We start from the raw sequence: 27,989 nt of genomic DNA, 5'->3' as shown, positions 1-27,989 counted from the left end.
ATGGTATGGATATTAATGTCAATGTTTAATTAGTCCTCCACACGTGTGTGTGTGTGTGTGTGTGTGTGTGTGTGTGTGTGTGTGTGTGTGTGTGTATGTGTGTGTGCGTGTGCGCGTGCGTGTGCATGTGTGCGCGCGCGCGTGTGTGTGCGCGTGTGTGAGTGTGTGATGCTCGGCGCCGTTTTGTACACAAAAGCTGACGTCACCACGCCTCTGCCGCGTGTCCACGCGCCGCTCGTCCTCGACATGGAAACATGGCGACGACCACCAGCCCAGACGAAGACAAGACCGCGATACACAAGGATGACGGGGCGGAGGAGGACCGGCCCTCACCGGGACCTGACAGGTACCACACGGACAATGTGTCTGGCAGTAGTCCGCCCCTAACCGCTCGATGAGCAGCTCGGCTGATGTTAGCTGGCGGGCTAACTGTCTCACAGCTAACATCTCCTCTTAAAGCTAACATCTCCTCTTAAAGCTAGCCTAACATCTGTCTTAAAGCTAGCCTAACATCTGTCTTAAAGCTAGCCTAACATCTGCCTTAAAGCTAGCCTAACATCTGTCTTAAAAGTAGCCTAAAATCTGTCTACTTCTCCGTAACAACAAAAAAAACCACATATATTGTGGGAATATAATGATGAAATAGTGTTGTGACCATGAAGTGGTTGTGACCATGCAGTGGTAAGATGTATCTTCAGTAGTAACGGCCACGTGATGACAACCTTACTCATGCGAGAGCCTGTCCCATCGCCGGCCGTGTCCAGGGCAGGTGTGTGATTCCTGGGGAGACTGGCAAGATCCCCCAGCACCCCCCTCAACCACACACACAACACCACTGCAGGAGAGCTCCCTAGACTGGATTCAGAGGTTTTGGATTCAGTCTCTTCTCTCTCTGCAGAACAGTTATCATGTTTGTTCACGTCTGAATGCCTGAAACACATGGTAGTGGCGTTGGGATAGGTCATGAGCTCACTAGGCACTTCTGATGGTCACTCGTTCACTCTGCACTCATTCATCCAGCATTGTCAAATGAATAACCACACTATGTCAAGTGGACCTTTGTGTTCTCCCCAGCGGGAGCAGTGATGACTCCATGGACAGCCTGCCGGGCCGCGCTCAGCCATGTCCTCTGACCCCTACTCTGTCCTCACGGAAACGGACAATCAGCCAATCCAAAACAGATCCCCCTTTGCTGAGAACCAGTAAGAGGACCATCTACACAGCTGGGAGACCCCCCTGGTACAACGTTGCAGGCACCACCTTTACAGAGGCCTTTGTCATTGGTGAGAGCACACCCTTGTATGTTTGACAGACTTTTACATGATTGGGCCATGAAGGTGTTATCTAAAACCTACAGAGTTGTACCTTTGCAAAAAATATACTGTGGAATAATATTCAAAGCGTTTGCTGTATATTGTCACCATTATCGTTTGGACTATGCAGCTGTGTCATTTAAAGGTGCTGTAGGTACAATTTGAGACGATAAGAGACTCACTCTCTCCCTGCCCACCGTCCAATAGTGTTGCATTCATCCGCCTCTGATTGACAAGATGCAATCTCTGAAGAAATCAGGGACCCTGATTGGTCAGAAATTAGAGAATAATGTTCTCATACAGAGACGGTCAACTAGAACAGATCTCACAGAGCGTTTGGGGTACAGATGACTGAACAGGCTGATCCAGGCTGATCCAGGCTGCCTGGCCCCACTGCCAGCAGGGCACATGGAACTCCGCCCTGGTTGCTGTTTGGAGCTGTCGCTCAAATTGTAGGAACATAGGACTGTGTGTTCTTGTGTCTCAGGCGCATCACCATTAGGGGTGGGAATTGGCAAAAATGTGAAGATTCGATAGTATGGCGACATTTGTGCCATGTTTCTTGATTATTGCGATTTTTGCGATACAGCAAGTATTGCGATTAGATTCTGCATATATTGCGATTCCTGTACCCCATATTATTCAAAGGCATTACCAAAAATGATCATTACTGAAAATATCTTCTACGCATTAACTGAAGTGCAAAAAACTTAGGAGGGTAGTACAAAAACTTTGTCCTCTCACATGAATGCTGAGCTCCCAGAACATAACTTCTTCTAATTTTTCAAATATAGTAACATAAAGCAGACATAATAGAGTAACATAAACCTGAGAATAATCATATAAATAAGAGTAACTTAGAGCTTCAATGAAATTGAGAAAAATAAGCAACAATGTGTACTGCTCGAGTTTCTGTCGTGTTTTATTTGGCATTTTGTAAATCCCATTGCAATGGAAACTGGACTGGGCTGTTTACGTTTGGTTGTAGTCTTTTCGCTCGGTTGTCCGTCTCAACAGTAGGGCTAGAACAGAGCGAAAAGACTACAACCAGGAACCAGCCCCCCTTTCCGTTTCCGGCCAACGAGCAATGAGTCTTCCAACAGAAATCAATGGATTTACAAAATGGCAAATAAAACACGACAGAAACTGTATTTCACTACGATACTTGATTTGGAACATCAACGAACACCACTAACCACTCGGTGAGTTGCACATTTCTGATAACAAAAGTTTAGGGTTGTTTTAAGGACAGGTTTGTGAATGCCCGTAGCCAGCCATTCTGAAGCAGGCAGGGGCGATTCTAAATGAGCCATATACCCGAGACAGGACCAATAGTCAACGTTTCGGGGTCAACCACTCTTTTTCAACCTAGACAAACAAGAAAAGGGCTCAATGTTCAAAATACTGGAATTGTCCAAATCAAATGGAAATGTTATCGGTCGTTAGATGTAAAATAATGTCTACCTCTATACTCCACAGGCCATACTATTGCTCCTTCACATTCTTATATTTCTACACGTGGTCCAGGCCACTGTATGGTCAAGGCCTTCCTATGCAGTTGTGTATAATTAAAATAATCCAGAATCGTCTTTCTGTCCCGCAGGCCTCTGTGGAGGGAGTGCTTCTGGGAAAACCACTGTGGCCAATAAGATCATTGAGGCCCTGGATGTTCCCTGGGTGGTTCTTCTCTCCATGGACTCCTTTTACAAGGTACCACCTATCTCCCTTCCTATCACATATGGAGCATTTCCACCGCAGGGTGCGGGTCGGTTCAGTCTGCAAAGGTGCGGCACGGGTTGCGTTTCCACCGCCAAAAGTGGGCGTGAGCCGTATTGAGCCGTTCTCATCTCGCAGTACTCCTCCGTTGAGGTACTGAGACGCCTGAAAGGGTCCCGGCAAGTTTGAGCTACACACGCTCCGTTGATTGGTCGACAGAATCGTCCCTTCCGTGCGACAGGGGGATAATAACAAACAAACACAGTACCCGCAAGGTATTTCTGGACAACGGCGAAAGCTTTGTTTATTGATTAAAATGTTGCTCAAAAGCATCCGGCTTAAACCTGCCCTACCATAAGGGTACTGTCTTAAACCCCGCCCACCATAAGGGTACTGTCTTAAACCCCGCCCACCATAAGGGTACTGTCTTAAAACCCGCCCACCATAAGGGTACTGGCGGCGGTGGAAACGCGTGCCGTAACTGAGCTGGGCCCCGTTTCCCCGAAAGCATCGTTAGCCTAACGACGTCGTCAAAACCGTCGTACGATTATCGCAGAATTTTCGGACAGTTTCCCCATCGTTACGTAACAACATCGTTAAAACCCTGGTAGCTAACGAGGGCTCCAGGGGCACTCGTAGAGCGCTCAGAGCATCGTTACTATAGCCTCAGTGGAGTCACCAGCTGGACACTCCGTGTATTGGATGTGTTTTATTAAAACACATCCAATACCACTGAATGTCCAGCTGGCGCTATTTCGCAATACCCCAACAGTGGTTCCCGCATATATATTACTCGTAGACTACTGTTTAGATTTAGATTTAAACAGCAAAGACAGAGACATGTTAGAAGTCAACACAAATATAATTTATTGCAAAAATTTAAAATTCCAAAAATAAATGTACAGATGAAATGCCACGTCACAAGGCAACCCTATCACAAGGCATGTAATAAAGTCAAATGATTCCGTTGCTCGTGTGGGAGGTCGCTTGCGAGCGGCACTTGCTGTCTCCCTCTGACTTTAATTCAACCATCGTGGTTAAAATGTCCTCATATTGATCAATGACAGAAGACATACTGTAGACTACATGAATCATGCTGAGACCAGCGGGTGTCGGATAATTTCTGCAGGCATTTTTTGTTGCGATTGTTTGCCATAAAGCACTGTAGGCGCGTCGGTGAGTCTGTGATGAAGTTCACTATTCATTGGACCATGTCTAGACAGTTACGAACATCCCTGACCTTAGTGGAGAGCACAATCGCCAAGTTGAGAGCGTGGTTTCTGCAGTGAACGTAGACTGCTGCGGGAAACTGTGCTGCGATGCGTGCCTTTCCCGTTTACATTGCCCGCACCATCATACCCCTGCCCAACAATGTGGGCAGGAATCGATCTAGACCAGCAACAGCAATAGCCGTGTCAATGCCTCTGCGTTTGAATGATAATGAATGAATGGAACGTTGCATTTTTAACGTTGACACCAATCGCGCGTCAATCACTGAATGAATGAATGAAACGGAATGCAGGAATCAGAGAAAGTCTGCCCTCTTTGCCGCGCAAAGCATGTTTCAGAAATCAGCACATTTAAATAAATGCTATAGGCCTAGTTGTCACACAGACACATGCTATTTTTTATTTTTGTAATCTGGAATTATTTCACGGGAGAAAATGCCGTGAAACAATGTACGCACGGTGCGTTCGGGATTAGGACTGATATAGCATATGTCGGCCTAGACCAAATCAATTGTGTTTTAATATTTGTAGCATTCATCTTAGTCTATTCTTTTCGTAGGCTACTCTGCTGTTGGCCTTGATGGGGAGATATTTTTTTGCTGCCCCAAAATATAGTTTAATCCAACAACATTCCTGCGTCTCCCCCTCATACGGAGCCCATTTCAGCACCGTGTCAGTAGACAGCTACAATCCTACGACGTCGTAAGAGCAGAGCACGCGCGTTCATGTTAAGATGAGTTTCGGGAAACGCTCCCCTAAAATTAACGATGGATCGTCCAAGCATGGATCCGTCGTTATCAGGAAACGGGGCCCTGGGCTATAGCGCACCCTCACTACTGGGCTGAGGCGTGCGGGGTCTGAAGTGTACCCTGCGGTGGAACTGCACCATTAGAGACTACCTCCTTAATCATCATATAATATATACATAACATAGCAACTACCACCTGGACTACTTATTAATTATATCATATACGCTACTGTTCAAAAGTTTGCAGTGGACAGAAATGTCCTTATTTTTTAAAGAAAAGCACTGTCAATGAAGATAACACTAAATTAATCAGAAATACAGTCTAGACATTGTTAATTTGGTAAATGACTAATCTAGCTGGAAACGGCAGATTTTTAATGGAATATCTACATAGATAGGTGTACAGAGGCCCAACAACCTTCACTCCTGTGTTCCAATGATACGTTGCTGAGCTAATCGTGTTAAAAGGCTAATTAATGATAAGAAAAACCTTGTGCAATTATGTTAGTACAGCTGAAAACTGTTGAATAAAAGTGAGTTTTCATGGAAAACTCACAGTTTGGGTGACCCCAAACTTTTGACCGGTAGTGTATAATTTGCACGACCTAGCTACTACATTCTGGACAACGTCTTTGAATATCATATAAGTAACATAACCTGGCAACCATATAACAAATGTTTTATTTGATTTACTGCTGCTCGTTGGTTCTTTGTACCTGACCTATGTACGTTGATCTTTGCCTTTGACATGACTATCTTGTCTGAGTTTTTAAGTTTATTAAGTTGTGTGAATGGACGGGGTAAGCTGCAAATGAATTACCCTTCTTAAATAAATAAAAATAAATAAATAAAGGTGTCTGAATCTGAAACTACAACCTGGACTTCTTGTCATAAGTTACATCACCTAGCAACTGCAGCATGGATTACTTCCTTAAATACTGTATCTTATATCTATAACATGATTCATCTAGACTACAGCCTGGACTGCTTTCTTAATTATCCTATAATACATAAGTTACATCACATAGCAAACACATCCTGGACTACTTTCTTAATAATTATATATGATATAAGTAACACCACAAAGCAACTACAACATGGACTACTTTCCTAATAATCACATTTTATATCATTTTACATATATATGTAAAATTACCTTAACGGATGTCTTTAAATCACATACCTCCGCTATTCTTTAAATGGGTCATATTGTGGTCTTTTCTTGGTTAATCATTTAATTTGTGGGTACTCCTTGAATAGGTTCACATGCTTCAATGTTAAAGATACACTGTATTATTGTCACACTGCTTAGTGCTGCAGAACCCTGGCTACCCCTCCCCATAAGGTCTGATTGGTAAGCTGGCCAACTCTGTTGTGATTGGGCAAACCAGAGTGGAGCCCGAGTTGCATACTGAACGATAACTTAAGGCTCTGTTTGACACTTGAGCACTTGTCGCAACCAGGGGTGTAGCAGGTGGTAAACTATGAATTCTGTGGTCAAGGTAAGGCGGTCCAAGACATACAAAAGAAAACAATAAAGATCTACTAAATATTTGTTTACTTATTTGTAGAATGTAAAATAAACAACCAGTAGGACACAAACAAACCGCATCTAGGTGGAATTCTGAACATTCAGCAATGTTTGTGTATGGGGAGCATGACTCAAACTAATGGCTAAAGCTTAAAGACTATAGATCACTTAGTTATTTAAATCGGAGTGCCCGTAGAAGAAACGCAACATTTGATGAAACATGTCTGCATAGTAGGTGATGTGATTTGTCGCAGATGCAGTAAACACTGTAAGCAGCACCATTTGAATATACTACGGCGTAAAAAACAACTCTTAACTAGCAGATGTTCCAAGTTGCGTAAGCCTCCTCTACAGCCCTGGTCCAACGCAGAGTGGGCAGGACGTACCACAGTGGAACACAACCCGGGCTCGCTGACGGACACAAGTGGATATATTCTCATCTTTTTTTTCCCGGTGCACTAGTGTAAAATGAGCTAGAATGCCAAGGGAAATTGAAAATGTCTGCTGCAAAGAAACCAAAGGAAGCCCACAGTAGGTCTAGTAACTCCGTTACTACAGCCTCCAAAGGAAGCCCACAGTAGGTCTAGTAACTCTGTTACTACAGCCTCCAAAGGAAGCCCACAGTAGGTCTAGTAACTCCGTTACTACAGCCACCAGCTCGGGTCCTTGGGTCCTCCATCACCCTTTTCGCTGTACATGATCCTTTGCGTATAAGGTAATGTTTTATATGATCTTTCTATTCAAACACAATTTAATTTAAAGTACAAGTTTGACAGTGAAACACGTGTTGCTTCCTGGATCAATATTTGCTGGGATGTTGCCTCCTGGATTATTTGCTTTATTATAAAACAGTTTTTGGTCAATCACTTATTTTCCTTATTAGGTTGTAAGACGAATGAACCAGGGTCCAGTCCCTACATGTTAGACCTTCCACATCCTGGAGCCATTTATAAAGCTGACTATGGACCTTTGAGGCATAGAATTACATGTCATTAAACAACGGTATCAAATATAATCACTACAGTGATGTTCAATATACCTCAGTACCAAAATTTGAAATTAGAAGCGTTTTTCTCAAAATAACTTTTTTTCAAATGTAAACCAACAGCTGGGGCTGCTCAGGAAGGAGTGTCAGGGCTGTCCTCTGGCGGTACTGCGGACACGCCAGGAGTCTCCTGATCTGACTGCACAGTGTTTTAGCTTCTGACTTAAGAGACATGGCTGAACCCCCTCATACGACAGGTGTGGCTCTTAACCCTCCACATATAGCGCTGGGTCCCCATTGGCAAAGACCAGTGTCATCAGCTCGTCCACACAATAACCCTACACAATGTGTGTTAACAAAATAACTTTTCTGAATCTACCTACATATGTTAAGTGGTCCCATAAGTATTTGAAATATTTTCTATTTCATTTTTGTCTAATAAAAATGTACAAAGTGGGCCTGTTTTTATTGGCTTTGTGGTTGTTGTGGCAATTACTTTGAGATATTGCATCTAGGACAGATGAGACTCTAGCAGAGTTAGCCCAGAGTAGAGTTACACAGCAACACATGCTCCTTTAATCACACACAGCCCTACTGTCGGGCATATAGAGAACGGCCTCAACAGAGCTAAGAGACCAAATGATAGAGCAGTGGCTCAGTGTGTTAAGTAATTGTATGTAACTCGCCACCTAAACATTACAGCTTGTTTGATCATAAATCCAATCCACTTGAACCATGTTCAACGTCCTGTGATCTGATAACCATTGGCATAGTTAAAAAAAAAAACAGGTAAACGTAATCTGAAAGCAGATTAGCAAAACCTGGAGGAAAGGGAAAAATCGTAAGAGCATAAAATAAACCTTTTAAAATTCTAGTATTCTGAAACCACTTGTGAATGAATTCATCTTGCATCCTGTCTGGTTGAGGCCCCGGATCTGTGGCGTCTGCCCCAGGGCTGCTGTCTGATCCTGGGAGAGTTCCTCCGCTGGATACGCAGCTTAACCTCCGGGATGGTGTTGTTGAATGCGACCGATGTATTCATCAGGGTAGCATCCTTTTTTCAATCGGCAGAAGTTCCAAGACACTTAAACTCTTCTGTCCGATCCTGTTGCATCTATCAGTGTTTATACTTTTGTATTGAAAATGACCTCTCTATTGACTGGTAGATGGCACCATTAGAAAAAAGTAAGGGCCTGGGCCGCGTTTCCCGATAACTACGGATCCATGCTCGTACGATCCATCGTACGATGGATCTCACGATGCGTCGTTAATTTTAGGGGAGCGTTTCCCGAAACTCATCTTAACATGAACGCGCGTGCTCTGCTCTTACGACGTCGTAGGATTGTAGCTGTCTACTGACACGGTGCTGAAATGGGCTCGGTAGGAGGGGGAGACGCAGGAATGTTGTTGGATTCAACTATATTTTGTGGCAGCAAAAAAATATCTCCCCATCAAGGCCAACAGCAGAGTAGCCTACGAAAAGAATAGACTAAGATGAATGCTACAATATTACATTATTATTAGGTCTAGGCCGACATATGCTATATCAGTCCTAATCCCGAACGCACCGTGCGTACATTGTTTCACGGCATTTTCTCCCCTGAAATAATTCCATATTAAAAAAATAAAAAATAGCATGTGTCTGTGTGACAACTAGGCCTATAGCATTTATTTAAATGTGCTGATTTCTCAAACATGCGCCGCAAAGAGGGCAGACTTTCTCTGATTCCTGCATTCCGTTTCATTCAGTGATTGACGCACCGCGCACTCTCTAGAATCTTTGGTGTAAACATTAAAAATGCAACGTTCCATTAACTCATTATCATTCAAATGCAGAGGCATTGACACGTCTATTGCTGTTGCTGGTCTAGATCCTGCCCATGTTGGGCAGGGGTATGATGGTGCGGGCAATGTAAGCGGGAAAGGCACGCATCGCAGCACAGTTTCCCGCAGCAGTCTACGTTCACTGCAGAAACCACGCTCTCAACTTGGTGTTTGTGCACTCCACTAAGGTCAGGGATGTTCGTAACTGTCTAGACACGGTCCAATTAATAGTGAACTTCATCACAGACTCACCGACGCGCCTACAGTGCTTTATGGCAAACAATCGCAACAAAAAACGCCTGCAGAAATTATCCGACACCCGCTGGTCTCAGCATGATTCATGTAGCCTACAGTATGTCTTCTGTCATTGATCAATATGAGGACATTTTAACCACGATGGTTGAATTAAAATCAGAGGGAGACAGCAAGTGCCGCTCGCAAGCGACCTCCCACACGAGCAACGGAATTGATTTTGAATTTGATTTTATTATATGCCTTGTGATAGGGTTGCCTTGTGACGTGGTGTTTGATCGTACATTTTCGCCATGTTCACACTGTGTAGCACAAGAAAGGTGCAAACTTGGCGACATGCCTCTTTACTGGTGGTTTTCCCTCAGCTCTTGGCTCTACCGAACCGTACCGTGTCTCTGGGCAGATGTCAGCCCTGGTTGGGGCTGTTGGGAGAGAGAGGTTGTCTCTCTAATTGTAGGAATACAGACCTATATAAACACAATCATTTGGCCGTTCCTCTGTGTGAGACACAATGCACAAAGGAGCAGAGGGGTTTTTAAATCACTTTTTCGATTGTAAACACTCCCAACAACTAGTTATCATTAGTCATCTCTGTAGACCTACCTTCACTGGAACTAAACTGTGTGTGTGTGTGTGTGTGTGTGTGTGTGTGTGTGTGTGTGTGTGTGTGTGTGTGTGTGTGTGTGTGTGTGTGTGTGTGTGTGTGTGTGTGTGTGTGTGTGTGTGTGTGTGTGTGTGTACCAGGTATTGAGTAAAGAAGAGCAGGAGTTGGCCGGTAAGAATGAGTACAACTTCGACCACCCCGATGCCTTTGACTTTGAGCTGCTGGTCACGGTGCTCAGGAAGCTGAAGAAAGGCAAGAGCATCAAGGTGCCCGTCTACGACTTCACCTCACACAGCAGGACCAAAGACTGGGTGAGTCTCTCTCTCTCTCTCTCTGTCTCTCTCTGTCTCTCTCTGTCTCCCTTGGTCTCTCTGCCTCTGTCACTCTTTCTGTTTCTCTTGGTCTCTCTCTCTCTCTCTGTCTCTCTCTCTCTCTCTGTCTCCCTTGGTCTCTCTGCCTCTGTCACTCTTTCTGTTTCTCTTGGTCTCTCTCCTTCTCTGTCTCTGTCAATTTCAGTTCATTTGCTTTTCGGTGGTAGTCCAATAGCTAAATAAGCTAGATATTAACTGTGCTGTGAGAGGGGTGAGTCTCCACTTAGACTCACCCCTCAGCTTCCCACTGGAGACTCACCCCTCAGCCTCCCACTGAGACTCACCCCTCAGCCTCCCACTGAGACTCACCCCTCAGCCTCCCACTGAGACTCACCCCTCAGCCTCCCACTGAGACTCACCCCTCAGCCTCCCACTGAGACTCACCCCTCTCCTCCCACTGAGACTCACCCCTCAGCCTCCCACTGAGACTCACCCCTCTCCTCCCACTGAGACTCACCCCTCAGCCTCCCACTGAGACTCACCCCTCAGCCTCCCACTGGAGACTCACCCCTCAGCCTCCCACTGGAGACTCACCCCTCAGCCTCCCACTGAGACTCACCCCTCAGCCTCCCACTGGAGACTCACCCCTCAGCCTCCCACTGAGACTCACCCCTCAGCCTCCCACTGGAGACTCACCCCTCAGCCTCCCACTGAGACTCACCCCTCAGCCTCCCACTGGAGACTCACCCCTCAGCCTCCCACTGAGACTCACCCCTCAGCCTCCCACTGAGACTCACCCCTCAGCCTCCCACTGGAGACTCACCCCTCAGCCTCCCACTGGAGACTCTAGCCCAGTAGCGCGCTACGTACCGTTAGCCCAGTAGCTGACAGTAACAGTAGTACCCCTGCAGCTGACCGTACCCTGGTGCGTACCCTGCTGTAGCTGACCGTACCCTACTGTAGCTGACCGTACCCTGCTGTAGCTGACCGTACCCTGGTGCGTACCCTGCTGTAGCTGACCGTACCCTACTGTAGCTGACCGTACCCTACTGTAGCTGACTGTACCCTGGTGCGTACCCTACTGTAGCTGACCGTACCCTACTGTAGCTGACCGTACCCTACTGTAGCTGACTGTACCCTGGTGCGTACCCTACTGTAGCTGACCGTACCCTACTGTAGCTGACCGTACCCTGGTGTGTACCCTACTGTAGCTGACCGTACCCTGAGGTGCGATTTGTCCAAAAAAACTAAACTAATAGGCACTCAACAGGCCTAATTATTTATTTAAGTTAATGGTAGGCCCTATTAGCCTACAGTTGAACATTCATCTTTGATGCAAACTAAAAAGACATGAATACATTTTCCAAAAAATAAAAATAAATAAAAGCAGAGGGGGGGTTGATCCCCCCCAACAGACGCACCCTGCTTACATCCCCGTGAGCCCTGTGTCGATGTTTGTAGAACAACGGTAACAATATATCAACTTTTTACACAGCATTTCAGCAGATTCTTGAAACCCTTCATCAGTGAGGTGTGTCCTGTGTGTTCAGCCACAGGGAGGCCTTCTGATGTGATCTGAGGATGTTTGTGTTTGTTTTGTCTCATCTGACAGAAAACTGTTTACGGGGCCAACGTCGTCATCTTCGAGGGCATTCTGGCCTTCGCCAACAAGGAGCTGCTAAAGGTAAGGTCAAAGGTCAGCTGCGTCCAATAGTGCAAATCATAGGTTCGCATTATAATAAGCTATTGGGATTTGTAAGGATTTTACTGCAAAACGATGAGTAGAAAGTCTGTAGTTTCATGAGTAAGCATTGCTTTCCTATTATAGTGAGACTTCAAAATATTGAACAAATTATTTGGACTATGTTTTCCGGAAGGTCCTGTGCTCATCTGTTTGGCTGACGTGTGTTGGTGCACCAGTAGGAGAAACAAGAGCCACAAAGCGGCCATGTTTGTTGAGGATGGCTCCTTCTGCCTTTCTCCTCACCGGTGCAACCCGCAGTGCCGTGTTTGGGGGTCTGGTGTGTGTGTTGGTGCTTGTGTGTGTGTGTGTGTGTGTGTGCGTGTGTGTGTGTGACACTTACTAAAGTGCTTCCCTCCTATCGACCCCTAGCATATTGATTTATCTCTTCACGTCTTTTGTAATTCATTGTCTGCTGGACTGAAGCGATAAGGCCGTTATCACCCTCCCTGGAGCTCACCCTCCACGTATCACCCTCCATGTATCACCCTCCACGTATCACCCTCCACAAGAGCGTATAGCCCTCCACCCTCCACGTATCACCCTCCACCAGAGCGTATCACCCTCCACCAGAGCGTATCACCCTCCTCCAGAGCGTATCACCCTCCACCAGAGCGTATCACCCTCCTCCAGAGCGTATCACCCTCCACCAGAGCGTATCACCCTCCTCCAGAGCGTATCACCCTCCTCCAGAGCGTATCACCCTCCACCCTCCACGTATCACCCTCCACCAGAGGGTATCACCCTCCTCCAGAGCGTATCACCCTCCTCCAGAGCGTATCACCCTCCTCCAGAGCGTATCACCCTCCTCCAGAGCGTATCACCCTCCGCCAGAGCGTATCACCCTCCACCAGAGCGTATCACCCTCCTCCAGAGCGTATCACCCTCCACCAGAGCGTATCACCCTCCACCCTCCACGTATCACCCTCTACCAGAGCGTATCACCCTCCACCAGAGTGTATCACCCTCCACCAGAGCGTATCACCCTCCACAAGAGCGTATCACCCTCCTCCAGAGCGTATCATCCTCCACCCTCCACGTATCACCCTCCACCCTCCACATATCACCCTCCACCAGAGCGTATCACCCTCCACCCTCCACGTATCACCCTCCACCCTCCACGTATCACCCTCCACCCTCCACGTATCACCCTCCACCAGAGCGTATCACCCTCCACCAGAGCGTATCACCCTCCACCAGAGCGTATCACCCTCCACCAGAGCGTATCACCCTCCTCCAGAGCGTATCACCCTCCACTTATCACCCTCCACCAGAGCGTATCACCCTCCTCCAGAGCGTATCACCCTCCACGTATCACCCTCCTCTAGAGCGTATCACCCTCCACCAGAGCGTATCACCCTCCACCAGAGCGTATCACCCTCCTCCAGAGCGTATCACCCTCCACGTATCACCCTCCACCAGAGCGTATCACCCTCCCCCAGAGCGTATCACCCTCCCCCAGAGCGTATCACCCTCCTCCAGAGCGTATCACCCTCCTCTTGTACTCAGGACAATGCAGCTTGACGTCTGCAGTCATCCATCACTCCATACAGTCCCAGCCTAACAGCTGACTCCTGGGAGAACCCATCCAGCCATAGACGGTCCGTTACGGTGGTTACCACGGGCCTTCTAGACGGGGCATTGGGATTCCAACAGCCAGCAGCAGAACCCTTTATATCTGGCCCATTGAGAGCGGGACTAGGATGGTCTCCTCACACCAGTCTCTGGCCCAAACTCAATTATATTCAATCCTAAATCACTTTTTAATGAGATTAATGAGATAGATTTAACTGTCTACCAGGACCCAGCAGCGCACCATAACTCCCCCTGGCCCCCCCTGTAGGAAAGGGGTTTGGGCTCTTTGACAATGGAGGTGTGATTGTAGAGACGCCAGCAAAATGAACTCAATACCCTAGAAATCAGCAGGCGTTCCACTGCAGGCCTCAGAGAGGACAGGAGGAGGCACTGGCAACGGGCAAGAGTCAGGAAGAAAACGGTGCACTCATGTGCATTCATTTATTCCCCAGAGGCAGTACCTGGAGGTACATTGGTCTCCAGCACAGAACCAACACAAGATTCAAGTGGATCGTCCAAGAGAAACACGCACAGAGCACAGAAAATAGAAATAGGCCTAAAGGCGAGGCCAACAGTTTACCCAGAGCTCATTTGACTCCCCCTAATATAATCTCATGTTTTCTTTCTTTCTTTAACAATGTCCAAAACATATTCTCCTCGTTGCTCTCCTCTGTGGACATAGTGTTGGATGAATCCATTTGGCGTGCGCGCTGGCTTTAGAGAAGAGAAGGGCCAGTGTCTGCTGCTGCGTGCATCGCATCATCGTTTGCGTTCACCGGGGTGCAGACGGAACGGAATCTCGTGGCAATTGCGTCCATCCCTCTGAATCAGTGTTTCAGAAACAACGGTATCGATGCACAAATGAAAGACGCCTTCTTTGAGAAGTTCCTCTGAACTTGTGAGGACCAGCGCCTCACATGGCGCTGACCAGAGCTCATCAGATGTCCCTTTAAGCGTCTGAGTGAAATGAGTTAGCTGCAAGTCCCTGTGCTTTGCTTTTGGTATCTTCAAACTCATCCCTTAGTTTTGATACGGTGTTGCATGCAATGCCCAGTAGGTCTGCTGCATAGAAAATAAATATCCATATCCTTGTTCTGCAATAACGTTGATACTATATTACTGAGTGCAAAATATTTTCCTGCATCACTGTCATCATTGCAGATTCTAAAGTTTCAATTGTCCAGTGGCATATTCTCTGATATCAGTGTCTGTAAAACGTCAGCATAGAGAAATCAAAGCTTGTGTACAGAAAAGTGCCAAGACGCCTTTTCATTGTTGGTTTAGAACGTAGAAGGTTTTTGATGGTATCTTTAGATGCTCCGGCATCTATCTGAAGCAGAGTGACTGGTTGTTTCCCTGGGGGTTAATAAGACTGTTCCTCTGCCCTCAGCTGTTGGACATGAAGGTCTTTGTGGACACCGACTCGGACATCCGTCTGGTGCGGCGGCTGAAGAGGGACATCACGGCCCGCGGCCGGGACATCAACAGCGTAATCCGGCAGTACAATCGATTCGTCAAGCCGGCCTTTGAGCAATACATCGAACCCACGGTCCAGCTGGCTGACATCGTGGTGCCCAGAGGTGAGTCACTGTGCAGAGGTCCAGGGGGCTGACATGGTGGTGCCCACAGTGGGTCACTGTGCAGAGGTCCAGGGGGCTGACATGGTGGTGCCCACAGTGGGTCACTGTGCAGAGGTCCAGGGGGCTGACATCGTGGTGCCCAGAGGTGAGTCACTGTGCAGAGGTCCAGGGGGCTGACATGGTGGTGCCCACAGTGGGTCACTCAGTGCGTTTACATGACACTCAAGAAAGTCAAATTATTGGGTTAGTCCAACTATGATTGGATTATTAAGATGCATGTATACACCTTAGTCGAGCTAAAATCGAATCGAATTGGGTTTCTCATAGTCGAATTAAGACCCATAGATAATTTGATTCATAGTCGAGTTAAGCATGCATGTACGGAGTGGGATTGGATTATGCGTTGAATTGCGTTCTGCGCATGCTCGAGATCTTTTCCTGGGGCCATGAGCCGGAAGTAGACAGAGACGATAGTCGTGTTGTTGTAGTGAACTGACAGCTGTCTTCGGCCAATGAATCGATTTACTCACCACCATGTATACGCGGACAATTGCAGTTGTCCAATTGCGGAGCATAGTCGAGCTATGGCTTTAATGGTATTAAGCTGTGCATGTAAACGTACTGAGTGTGCAGAGGTCCAGGGGGCTGACATGGTGGTGCCCACAGTGGGTCACAGCATATCATCTTACGCTGATTTCTCCATTTCTACGTTGGTATGACCGTGTTTATTAGTGATGGAAAAAGGTTTTGATTTGAAGAGCACCATGAATGTGGTGGGAAAGCAGCCAATACTTTATAATTATTTGTTATAATTTTTGTTTTGTTGATCATTCACCTGTGATATCACTATTTTCAGATGGTTGCTGCGTTAAACCAACCACTTTTCAGCATGTTCATTTTAATACTTTTCCTGTGATCCTTTACATATTTGTACGTCACCTCATGTACATTTGTGGTGATAATGCTGTACTGCAGGCAGTATGTGAGTAATAAAGACCACTCACATGGATCTGACAGCGGCGTGACCATGTCGTCACACTAGTTGGTCTTCATTTACATATTATGTAAATGTAGACCATATTATGGTCTATGTGTGCACATGATAGACCATCATTGTTACTTTATTTCAGACGAATCCCGCTGTAATTTCAAGTCTTAAATATTTACATCATCAGGTATTTTGACATTGATTGAATCGTTATTGGCCACATGGAATAACGGGAGGAGCCGACCTACGTTCTTGATGCAGATGAAGTGGTTGTCTGGGTGTCTGCTAGCTGTCAGTCTTTCCTTCTCCTTGTTTTCACCCAGGGGGGGACAACTTCGTAGCGCTGGACCTCATCGTCCAGCACGTCCACAGCCAGCTGGAGAAGGTAAGCAGTCTCCTGTGGAGCAGGAGGCTCACATGTGTTGGTCGTTGAGATGGAGAGGGGAGCTGCTCTCCTCAGCCCATGTCTGCAGCTCTCCTGTTTCCTTTACAATCATACAGCAAATGTTTTTTCACAGTTACTGAGGACTAGTATTCAAAGTCGTTTTTTGCAAAACCCCCCACGAAAAACAAGGACAATAATTAATGATTACGATTTAGCATCCTAACAGAGTCCAGACTAGAGACATGTACAGTGCTGTTTGATGACTCTTCTGGTTGTGTGCTGTGTGTACATATGTCCTCCTCACCGGCCACTGTTCCAGCGGGAGATCACAGTAAGGTAAGAGCTCCTCCTCCCTCCTCCCTTCCTTCTTTTGCTTTCCTTTTCCACTGACAGCCTAGACGTCATACATTGAACACAGTCTGACATTTCTGAGCGTTGCCATCCGATGGGAGGGAGAAGTGCGTCTGCACCGCAGCCCCTACTACTGCTGCAGGGCTCCCTGTGGTCATTGTTGCTGCTCTATCAAAACATCTGGCAGAGGTGTGTGTGTGTGTGTGTGTGTGTGTGTGTGTGTGTGTGTGTGTGTGTGTGTGTGTGTGTGTGTGTGTGTGTGTGTGTGTGTGTGTGTGTGTGTGTGTGTGTGTGTGTTCGTTCTCCCATATAACTGAAATTGGAGAATGGCCCAAATAAGATTTCTGCTTGATAGTCATTAGCTGTGCACGCAATAGACGCAAAATGAATAATAACATGACACGACAGTTTACAAAGAAGCCCCCTGCAACTCACAACGTTGTTACCGCCATACATACACCGTAACCGATGTTACAGTGTATGTATGGCCTTAACATACACTAACTGGAGCTATATGTTAGTGTATGTATGGCCTTAACATACACTAACTGGAGCTATATGTTAGTGTATGTATGGCCTTAACATACACTAACTGGAGCTATATGTTAGTGTATGTATGGCCTTAACATACACTAACTGGAGCTATATGTTAGTGTATGTATGGCCTTAACATACACTAACTGGAGCTATATGTTAGTGTATGTATGGCCTTAACATACACTAACTGGAGCTATATGTTAGTGTATGTATGGCCTTAACAAATAAACCAATTCTGATCATGTCCAAAGCAAGTGCCTTTAAGTGTTGCTCCGGTCCACAAGTCATAGCTATAAAAAGGTGTTTTGTAATGCGTACATTAGTTGTGTGAGAATGAATCTTAACATACATTGTGTCTGATTCTTGTCTGTTTGTTTCTTGTGTGTAACACCAAGGACCATGCTGGAAATAAGTATTTTACTTTTGCATGACATCCTTTGGATTACTGTTTTAGCGTCTTGATCCAGAAATAAATCAAATCAAATCAAACACCTCAATTATCATCCCTGCCACCAATCACCACAAGCTCCGACAAGGATGGATCTGTCATAGGCTCTCTCTCTCGCTCTCCTCCGCTTTACTCAACAAGAACTGAGCAGGACGTACAATAACTTAGAGGGCAATTCTGGTATTTTTAACATTGAGCCCCTTTCTGGTTTGTCTAGGATGAAATAGTTTAAGTTTAAGTTTAAGTAAACTTAAAATAGAGTGGTTGACCCCGACATGTTGACTATTGGTCCTGTCTCGGTATTTGGCTCATTTAGAATCGCCCCTGCCTGCTTCAGAATGGCTGGCTACGGGCATTCACAAACCTGACAAAATGCCAAATAAAACAGGACAGAAACTGTATTTTGCTACGATACTTGATTTGGAACATCAACAAACACCACTAACCACTCGGTGAGTTGCACATTTCTGAAAACAAACGTTGAGGGTTGTTTTAAGGACAGGTTTGTGAACGCCCGTAGCCAGCCATTCTGAAGCAGGCAGGGCGATTCTAAATGAGCCAAATACCGAGACAGGACCAATAGTCAACATGTCGGTGTCAACCGCTCTATCTTATCCTAGACAAACCAGAAAGGGGCCTCAATGTTCAAAATACCAGAATTGTCCTTTAATAGCAGCAGGATTAATGAATGAGTGAATCAGCGTAGTTTTAAACACTAGCAGCAGGCTATCCCCTGGTGTGTCTGGACGCCTGTGCCTGGTTCTTTCTTCTCATTGAAGTTCTTCCGTGGGGGTCTTCTGCTCACCTTTACTCTCTTTTCTTTGTATCAATGTTTGTGGTCCTCTTTGTTTCCTGTCCCTCACTCTTTGCTCATCGTCTGGTCCGTCGCCCTCCAGAGGCTCCCTGGGAGATGTGAGAACACAATTGTGCAATTTGCATCCATTGTTGTTTTTAAAGAAGTAGATTTGAACAAAGTCATTACACTGTCTTATGTGAATGTTATTCTTTATATGGATGTTATCCTCTTAACATGTCATATTCATTTATTATTAGGATTATTATAACATAAGTAGTATGTGCTGCCGGGTGTCTCATAACCATCCGTACTGAGAGGTGGTCCTGGTCGGCTCCCCTGTTAGTTGGTTCCTCTGGCAGCAGGGCGACGGGGCCCAGAGAACGCGCTCCCCTTCCCCCTGAAAGCAGAACAGCTTCTCCATCTGGGCCGCACACACAAATCACTGACGAAGGAAACATTATTCCATATAAATCCTTATTCTCTGTGATATGAAGGTCACCTCAGCAGTAGAAACGTGGCAGACTGCCGTGGGGTCGCGATGGACAGGCTGAGGCTGTGAGGGTCTGATGTTCCACCAGTAGGACCGGGGGGGGGGGGGGGGGGGCTATCTGCTGTCTGGATCTGAGTCCCTGTCAGCCCTCACTGAGCGTGTGTGTGTGTGTGTGTGTGTGTGTGTCTCAGGTCAGCCCTGGCCTCAGCCCACCAGGGTCAGCCCCTCCCCAAGACCCTCAGCCTGATGCTGGCCACACCACAGGTCCGGGGAATGCACACCATCATCAGGTGATCACACGCACGCACGCACGCACGCACACACACACACACGCACACACACACACACACACACACACACACACACGCACACGCACACACGCATATTGTAGACCTTGAACCAACCATCTGTGTGTGTTTGTAGGAACAAGGAAACGAATCGCGATGAGTTCATCTTCTATTCCAAGAGGTTAATGAGACTGCTGATAGAGCACGCCCTCTCCTTCCTCCCTCTCAAGGTGAGTGTGTTCTGTTATCACCTTGATCTGGACGCATGACAACATGCAGTCTTAAATATATTGAGTTGTGATGTTGTATGACAGATTCTGCACCTAGAGAAGTGCACAAAAGCATTGGCCAAACAGTGGGGTCAGTATTACTGTTCCCACTGATGATTCGTCTTTGGTAAATCCCTAAAGGATGTGGTTGTACATCATCCACCAGCATCCACCTAGGGAGAGGAATACGCTCCAGTGCTGGCTTTTGGGAATACTAGTTGTTGTTTGTTGTTTTTTTATTTATTAGGGATTGGTATACTATGGACCACCCATTTGTTTGTATTGACATGTTCACCACATCAGTCTCCTCTGTTGCATCTCCAAACATACGTGGAGAATATGTTCCCTTCAACACTGTGCTGCTAAAAGCACTCCCATGCCATGAGTCAAACCATTTCTTGAGTCCTTCCGGGACAGTGACTACTACAATAATAAATGGTTGGACTGATTTTGCGGGTTTTTCTGGATTATTGGTGAAGTGATGACGCGGCCGTCGTTGGTGTGTGGACTCTCATCTGTTGACCTGTGAGGTCTGACTTTTCGTTGGCCTTGTTTAACTTGTCTTGCATGCAATGAAACCATGGAACATAGTTGTGTCAACCCTTTTTCCTTTGTGTATTTGTATTAAGAATCATTATATTAAGAGACTTATCGTTGTTCTATCACACACTGCTAACTACATGTATCTTTTTTTCTCAGCCGGTGTTGGTGGAGACGCCACAGGGAGCGCTTTACCACGGCAAGAGGCTCAGCGGCAGTAGAGTAAGTCCTCCTTTAAGAGGCTCAGAGTAAGTCCTCCTTTAAGAGGCTCAGAGTAAGTCCTCCTTTAAGAGGCTCAGAGTAAGTCCTCCTTTAAGAGGCTCAGTGGAATAAGTCCTCCTTTAAGAGGCTCAGCGGCAGTAGAGTAAGTCCTCCTTTAAGAGGCTCAGAGTAAGTCCAGCCTTTAAGAGGCTCAGAGTAAGTCCTCCTTTAAGAGGCTCAGAGTAAGTCCTCCTTTAAGAGGCTCAGAGTAAGTCCTCCTTTAAGAGGCTCAGAGTAAGTCCTCCTTTAAGAGGCTCAGTGGAGTAAGTCCTCCTTTAAGAGGCTCAGAGTAAGTCCTCCTTTAAGAGGCTCAGAGTAAGTCCTCCTTTAAGAGGCTCAGAGTAAGTCCTCCTTTAAGAGGCTCAGAGTAAGTCCTCCTTTAAGAGGCTCAGTGGAATAAGTCCTCCTTTAAGAGGCTCAGCGGCAGTAGAGTAAGTCCTCCTTTAAGAGGCTCAGAGTAAGTCCAGCCTTTAAGAGGCTCAGAGTAAGTCCTCCTTTAAGAGGCTCAGAGTAAGTCCTCCTTTAAGAGGCTCAGTGGAGTAAGTCCTCCTTTAAGAGGCTCAGAGTAAGTCCTCCTTTAAGAGGCTCAGAGTAAGTCCTCCTTTAAGAGGCTCAGAGTAAGTCCTCCTTTAAGAGGCTCAGAGTAAGTCCTCCTTTAAGAGGCTCAGAGTAAGTCCTCCTTTAAGAGGCTCAGAGTAAGTCCTCCTTTAAGAGGCTCAGAGTAAGTCCTCCTTTAAGAGGCTCAGAGTAAGTCCTCCTTTAAGAGGCTCAGAGTAAGTCCTCCTTTAAGAGGCTCAGAGTAAGTCCTCCTTTAAGAGGCTCAGTAGAGTAAGTCCTCCTTTAAGAGGCTCAGTGGAGTAAGTCCTCCTTTAAGAGGCTCAGAGTAAGTCCTCCTTTAAGAGGATCAGAGTAAGTCCTTCTTTAAGAGGCTCAGAGTAAGTCCTCCTTTAAGAGGATCAGAGTAAGTCCTCCTTTAAGAGGATCAGAGTAAGTCCTTCTTTAAGAGGCTCAGAGTAAGTCCTCCTTTAAGAGGCTCAGAGTAAGTCCTCCTCTAAGAGGCTCAGTAGAGTAAGTACTCCTTTAAGAGGCTCAGTGGAGTAAGTCCTCCTTTAAGAGGCTCAGTAGAGCCTCTAAGAGCCTTTAAGAGGCTCAGTAGAGCCTCTTAAGTAGAGCAGTACCAGCTATGGACTGAGGGGAGACACCTTTAACAGAACCTTTCCTGTTGCCAGAAATTATTGAAAAAAACAACAACTGAAGCTGTATCGACTGTTTGCTCATTAAGTCCCAGATTCAAATACATTTAGTATTTGAGTCTTGAGATTGGTCTGTTCACTCTACACTTATGGAGGTCAGCCGAGAGGAGCTCTTTAATCTGGAACCTGGAACCTAAATCTACTCCAATTGAAGTTAAATGAGATTATCAAATGTGATGACACATTATCATTAATAACAAATGTACTTAATAAGCAAAAACTAGACCATGTGATCTTGAGGGAGTTTTATTGAGTTAAATATGAAACTTACGGAACACCACATATTTGGGAATTGTAAACAGGCCGTTAATTAGTTGTAGTTGACATTCTGTGGGCAAAACCTTTCAAAATGAAAGAAAAAAAAAAGTGAGTTAATGCGTCAATTTGTATGAATCGCGTTAAAATAAGATTGCGTTAACACGTAATTAACGCGTTAACCTGCCCAGCCCTAATATTTATATATAATATTATTTTCTATTCATATATTTTTTCGGATTACTTTTGTATGCACTGATTTTTTCCAAAACAACTAGATTAACCAGGCATAACTGTGTGTGTGTGTGTGTGTGTGTGTGTGTGTGTGTGTGTGTGTGTGTGTGTGTGTGCAGGTCACAGGCGTGTCCATCCTGAGGGCGGGGGAGACCATGGAGCCCGCTCTGACCGCCGTGTGCAAAGACATCCGTCTGGGAAAGATCCTCATCCAGACCAACCACCACACAGGGGAGCCAGAGGTGAGGGGGGGGACCACCACACAGGGGGGGGACCACCACACAGGGGAGCCAGAGGTGAGGGGGGGGCCACCACAGGGGGGAGGGACCACCACACAGTGGGGGGGACCACCACAGGGGAGGGACCACCACAGGGGAGGGACCACCACAGGGGAGCCAGAGGTGAGGGGGGGGGGGGCACCACACAGGGGAGCCAGAGGTGAGGGGGGGGGACCACCACAGGGGGGAGGGACCACCACAGGGGAGCCAGAGGTGAGGAGTACCACCACAGGGGGGAGGGACCACCACAGCCAGAGGTGAGGGGGGGGACCACCACACAGGGGAGCCAGAGGTGAGGGGGGGGGGACCACCACAGGGGGGAGGGACCACCACACAGTGGGGGGGACCACCACAGGGGAGGGACCACCACAGGGGAGCCAGAGGTGAGGGGGGGGGGGGCACCACACAGGGGAGCCAGAGGTGAGGGGGGGGGACCACCACAGGGGGGAGGGACCACCACAGGGGAGCCAGAGGTGAGGGGGGGGGACCACCACAGGGGGGAGGGACCACCACACAGGGGAGCCAGAGGTGAGGGGGGGGGCCACCACACAGGGGAGGGACCACCACACAGGGGAGCCAGAGGTGAGGGGGGGGACCACCACAGGGGGGAGGGACCACCACACAGGGGAGCCAGAGGTGAGGGGGGGGGCCACCACACAGGGGAGGGACCACCACAGGGGAGCCAGGGGGGGTGGGGGGGGTAATGTGCTTCTGCTCCACAAGGGGGCAGCAGAGAGGAATCTAATGTTTACCTGGTCATCCTGGTCAGTCCCTGGTCCAGGGTCCGTCCCTGGTCCATGGTCCAGGGTCCGTCCCTGGTCCATGGTCCAGGGTAAGTCCCTGGTCCGTCCCTGGTCCGTCCCTGGTCCCTGGTCCAGGGTCCGTCCCTGGTCCAGGGTCCGTCCCTGGTCCGTCCCTGGTCCCTGGTCCTAGCCGTGTTGTGTGTCCAGCTGCATTACCTGCGTCTGCCGAAGGAGATCAGTGAGGACTACGTCATCCTGATGGACTCCACCGTGTCCACCGGCGCCGCCGCCCTCATGGCCGTCAGGGTGCTGCTGGTGGGTCCACGCACGCACGCACGCACGCACGCACGCACGCACGCACGCACGCACGCACGCACGCACGCACGCACGCACGCACGCACGCACGCACGCACGCACGCACGCACGCACGCACGCACGCACGCACGCACGCACGCACGCACGCACGCACGCACGCACATATACACATAGACACTCACACACACACACACACACACACACACACACACACACACACACACACACACACACACACACACACACACACACACACACACACAGCGCTGTAGTAGTTGGTTCTTCATGTCTTAGTCTTTATGAACGCAGCGCTCAGACCGCCAGGCTCACGGCCCGTCCGTCCCGCGCCGTGTGTCCAGGACCACGACGTGCAGGAGGAGAGGATCTTCCTGCTGTCCCTCCTGATGGCGGAGATGGGCGTCCACTCCGTGGCCTACGCCTTCCCCAGGGTCCGCATCATCACCACGGCCGTGGACAAGGAGGTCAACGAGCAGTTCCACATCATCCCCGGCATCGGTGAGCAGAGCTGTTCCTCAGAGCCCCGCTCCACAGTCGCCCTCTGGTGGAGGTCACGCTACTGAGAACAACAGTTCTAAGAAGAACTACTGTTCTCCTTAGGCTTTCTTTTTCTTTATTCTTCTCCACAAACTTCGGGACCTATCTCCTTCCACAATTTTTCACCTAGACTCCACTTTTAAATGTTTAGATTAGCTTGAGATCGCGCGCTACCATTCACTTTTATTTTTATTTTTATTATTTTAAACCTTTTTGAAGATATTCTACAAAAATATATATTTAAAAAAATATATAAATATAAAATATAATTTTTTACAATGGAAGTCAACAGGAGGCGGCAGAGCAGTCTGCCGCTTGGTCGATTGTTTTAACAGTTAACCTTCGTTCAAACACTTAACGAATCAACACACTTGTATCTTAAACTGTATCTAAACAGATTTTCAATTTCATGTATACTTTTTTCTGAATCAACAGTTGAGTTTCATACCTTCAGTTGTGTTATTATATATTTTCAGCTGGTCTTCCGTTGAGGTCATGATGACGTCTAGTTGGGCTACAGCGGATCACAGCTTTTGTGATCCGCTGACCATTTCAGACGTCGCAGAGCCTAACAAAGTCAATATTTAACCTAGAAACACAATGCTAAGCTTAAACGGTTACGTTATTTCTTGTTACACTGGTGCTAAAATGATGAATCTATTTGAAATATGATTATTATATATCGGGCGTTTGTGTGGGGACCCCCGTTTATATGGCTAGAGGCTTCTTACATATCCGATGTACTTCCGGTGGAAGCTAAATGCTAACAGAACGATATTTTTCATGTCATTCTAACTACACAAACGATTTGTCATATGATAGATGGCACTGAAGTTTGAGTGACAGGTCTGATGTCCTTCCCTCGCCCCTAATTACTATTGGACAGGTCCATCTGCCACCCCTTAATACTAACGTTATTGGGTCAAATCTAAACATCAACCTCACGTCTATTGGTATTCATGGCTGTTTATAAAAAGAATTATAATGATCCCGCCAGTTTTTTTCAAAACCAGCCCAAATTGTATGTTCCTACCCAATGCTAATTATTATTTTTAAGATCAAATCAATATCAGTATAACAGCAAGACAAGTAGTCAGGGTAAACCCCCCTCCTACTTATTGACGTCTTCTCACAGGTCTTCACCTAGCGCCACTTCACAGCGAGCTGCTGCTGCTGTAGCGGCCAACGCTTTGGACGTTGTTGTTCCTGTCTGTATCCCAACAGTAGCCGTTTAAAAGTGTGTCATCTTTGGCAGCGTTGCCAAATACTTATCGGCGTCTTTTCGGTTTTTTCTTTTATTTGAGCCGCTTGGGTAACTTTATTCCCTAACCCTTTATTTTATTTTCGCGTTTAGACTCGTCTTGCTTCATCTGTTAACTTAAAAATAATAATAATAATAATAAATAATATCTAGATATATTTTTTTGAGGCTGGTTGGGGGCCCCCCTACTATGAGGGCCCCAAGTAGCCGCCTACCTATGCCTCTATGGTAAGACCAGCTCTGAACACACACACACACACACACACACACACACACACACACACACACACACACACACACACACACACTTGACTGTTACACTGACTTGATTCAACCATTTCAAACTTTATCACCTAAAACAGCTCAGCTTTTCTATATTTTATCTCAATGTATTCAAACTTTATCACTTTAGCTATTTGTATAACTCTAACTTTGTTTCCAACTGTTTAACATTTTTTAAATGGTTTACATTTAGACTTTTTAACTCAGTTAAAATCTTTTCACTTGATTTAAGCCATTCAACATTTCTTCATGTCTTAATCTATGTGGCTTTACTCAAACATATTTTCAACCTCACTTTACATTACAGCACTCACCGCATTTTCTGCAGGAAATGCATTTTCTAGTCCCAAGACCAAACCAGATGGTTCTCATCGCTCTCATAACCCTAACCCAGGGGTCGGCAACCCAAAATGTTGAAAGAGCCATATTGGACCAAAAAAACAAAAACAAATATGTCTGGAGCCGCAAAAAATTAAAAGCCTTATATAACCCTTATAATGAAGGCAACGCATGCTGTATGTATCTATAGTAGCTATATTAGCTTATCAAAATGACTAAATTAACTACAAATACATAATGAGCCTTCATGATTTAGGCCAAGTCCACACGTACCAAAACGATCTTTTTTTTCTCCGTTTTCCCTGGCATCGTTTCAAGAACATTTGCGTCCACACGGATCCATCTCAATACGACTCAACACGCTACTTCATGTTCCAGGCGTATAGGTGGCGCTGTTTTAACCCTTTTGATCGTCTCAATTGGCGCACGCATGGCTGTTGTTTGTTTGTAAAATGTGGCTTATGTGGTTGTCCATCAGTCTTTTTTTCTCAGCGTGGTGGCACAGGAGCATAATATTTTGCGTAGTGGTGGGCCGTTATCGGCGTTAACGTGCTGCGTTAACGCGAGACTCTTATCGGGCGATAAAAAAAATATCGCCGTTAATCTATTCTCAAAATTGAACTAACCAGAAGCTGAGTGTTTAATAAAATATACTGTCCATAATCGCGCCATATGCTGGAGACAATGTAGCAATGATAATAGAAACAACTTGGGTGAGCGATGACACGTTTTGGGTTGATCGTGACATCAGAGCGTCGAAATAGTTGGTGTTGTTGTTGTTGTAATAATCCAAATCTTCCTCCGAGCTACCCGCCTTGGTACGGCGGTAGGCGGACGCGTACCAGCCGTCTGCCGTCAACGCCGCCGCCCCGGCTGCCGCGACGCGCACCGGAGACGAGCGTGCCGTGGACCTGTAGCGAGAGCACGTCCCGGCGCCGTTATATTTTCCCGCGTTTGAGTTTGTGATAGTAAGCGTGTAGTAAATTATACTAGAGTTTGTGATGCATTTTGGAAACAGGAGATGAGCCCCTGGTCTAATGCGCCACCTGGCTTGAGAAACCCCATCTTTTTCCATTTTCAAACATTTTTGAAAAAGCTCCAGGGAGCCACTAGGCGGCGTTAAAGAGCCGCATGCGGCTCTAGAGCCGCGGGTTGCCGACCCCTGCCCTAACCCCTCTCTCCTCTCTCCTCTCCTCTTTCCTCCAGGTAACTTTGGTGACCGCTACTTTGGGACGGACGCCCCTTCGGACTAGTATGAAAGTGACCAATAGACGGACTACTGAGTAGAAGCAGCGTGAGACATTCCATTTGAAGTCTGGACTGGACTGGAATTAAAAAATACATTTTAATTCAAACTCAATAAAAAATGGGAAATCTGGCATCAAACAGGTCTTGGTATTATAGATATAGATAGATAGATATAGAACTTTATTGTCAGCTTGGCTGAAATTTGTCTTGCGACCCAGCAGCCATTGTATGCATAGAACACATACACATTACACATGACATAACACAGTGGAAACAAAACACAAATACATATATAGACACAGATGAGAGCAAATGTCCACCACTGAGCTTACCTATGGCTAAGCTCCTGATTCAGCCTTAAGGTTGACTGATGGACAAAGGACTTCTTTAGTCTAACCTTATTGTGTGTTGGAACACTGCATCTCCTTCCTGAAGGTACCAACCTGTATTCTCTATACAACACAT

The 27,989-nt window shown here is 46.7% G+C and overlaps 1 protein-coding gene across 3 annotated transcripts; it reads left to right on the top strand.

Moving 5' to 3' along the window:
• The first annotated feature begins 212 nt into the window (after positions 1–212).
• LOC311363631 (uridine-cytidine kinase-like 1) lies at positions 213–27,989 on the top strand. Of its 3 annotated transcripts, none has more exons than XM_084483586.1 (15): positions 213–346; positions 1,075–1,283; positions 2,917–3,023; positions 10,343–10,513; positions 12,126–12,197; positions 15,220–15,409; positions 16,721–16,782; positions 17,102–17,118; positions 19,596–19,694; positions 19,828–19,921; positions 20,660–20,722; positions 22,623–22,745; positions 23,732–23,839; positions 24,214–24,355; positions 27,483–27,989. In XM_084483586.1, exons 1-15 carry the CDS (start codon positions 255–257, stop codon positions 27,527–27,529), a joined length of 1,596 nt encoding a protein of 531 aa, XP_084339712.1. In that variant the 5' UTR covers positions 213–254; the 3' UTR covers positions 27,530–27,989. The 3 variants fall into 3 exon arrangements, with proteins under 3 accessions (XP_084339712.1, XP_084339711.1, XP_084339713.1); XM_084483585.1 differs by having other exon boundaries at positions 24,199–24,355; positions 27,483–27,987; XM_084483587.1 differs by lacking the exon at positions 20,660–20,722 and having other exon boundaries at positions 24,199–24,355; positions 27,483–27,987.

Source organism: Micromesistius poutassou (assembly GCF_964030765.1).
Source record: "Micromesistius poutassou genome assembly, chromosome: 19".
Classification (NCBI taxonomy): Eukaryota; Metazoa; Chordata; class Actinopteri; order Gadiformes; family Gadidae; genus Micromesistius; species Micromesistius poutassou.
The sequence above is the reverse complement of the archived record's forward strand: the minus strand, read 5'-3'. Positions and strand labels throughout refer to the sequence as shown.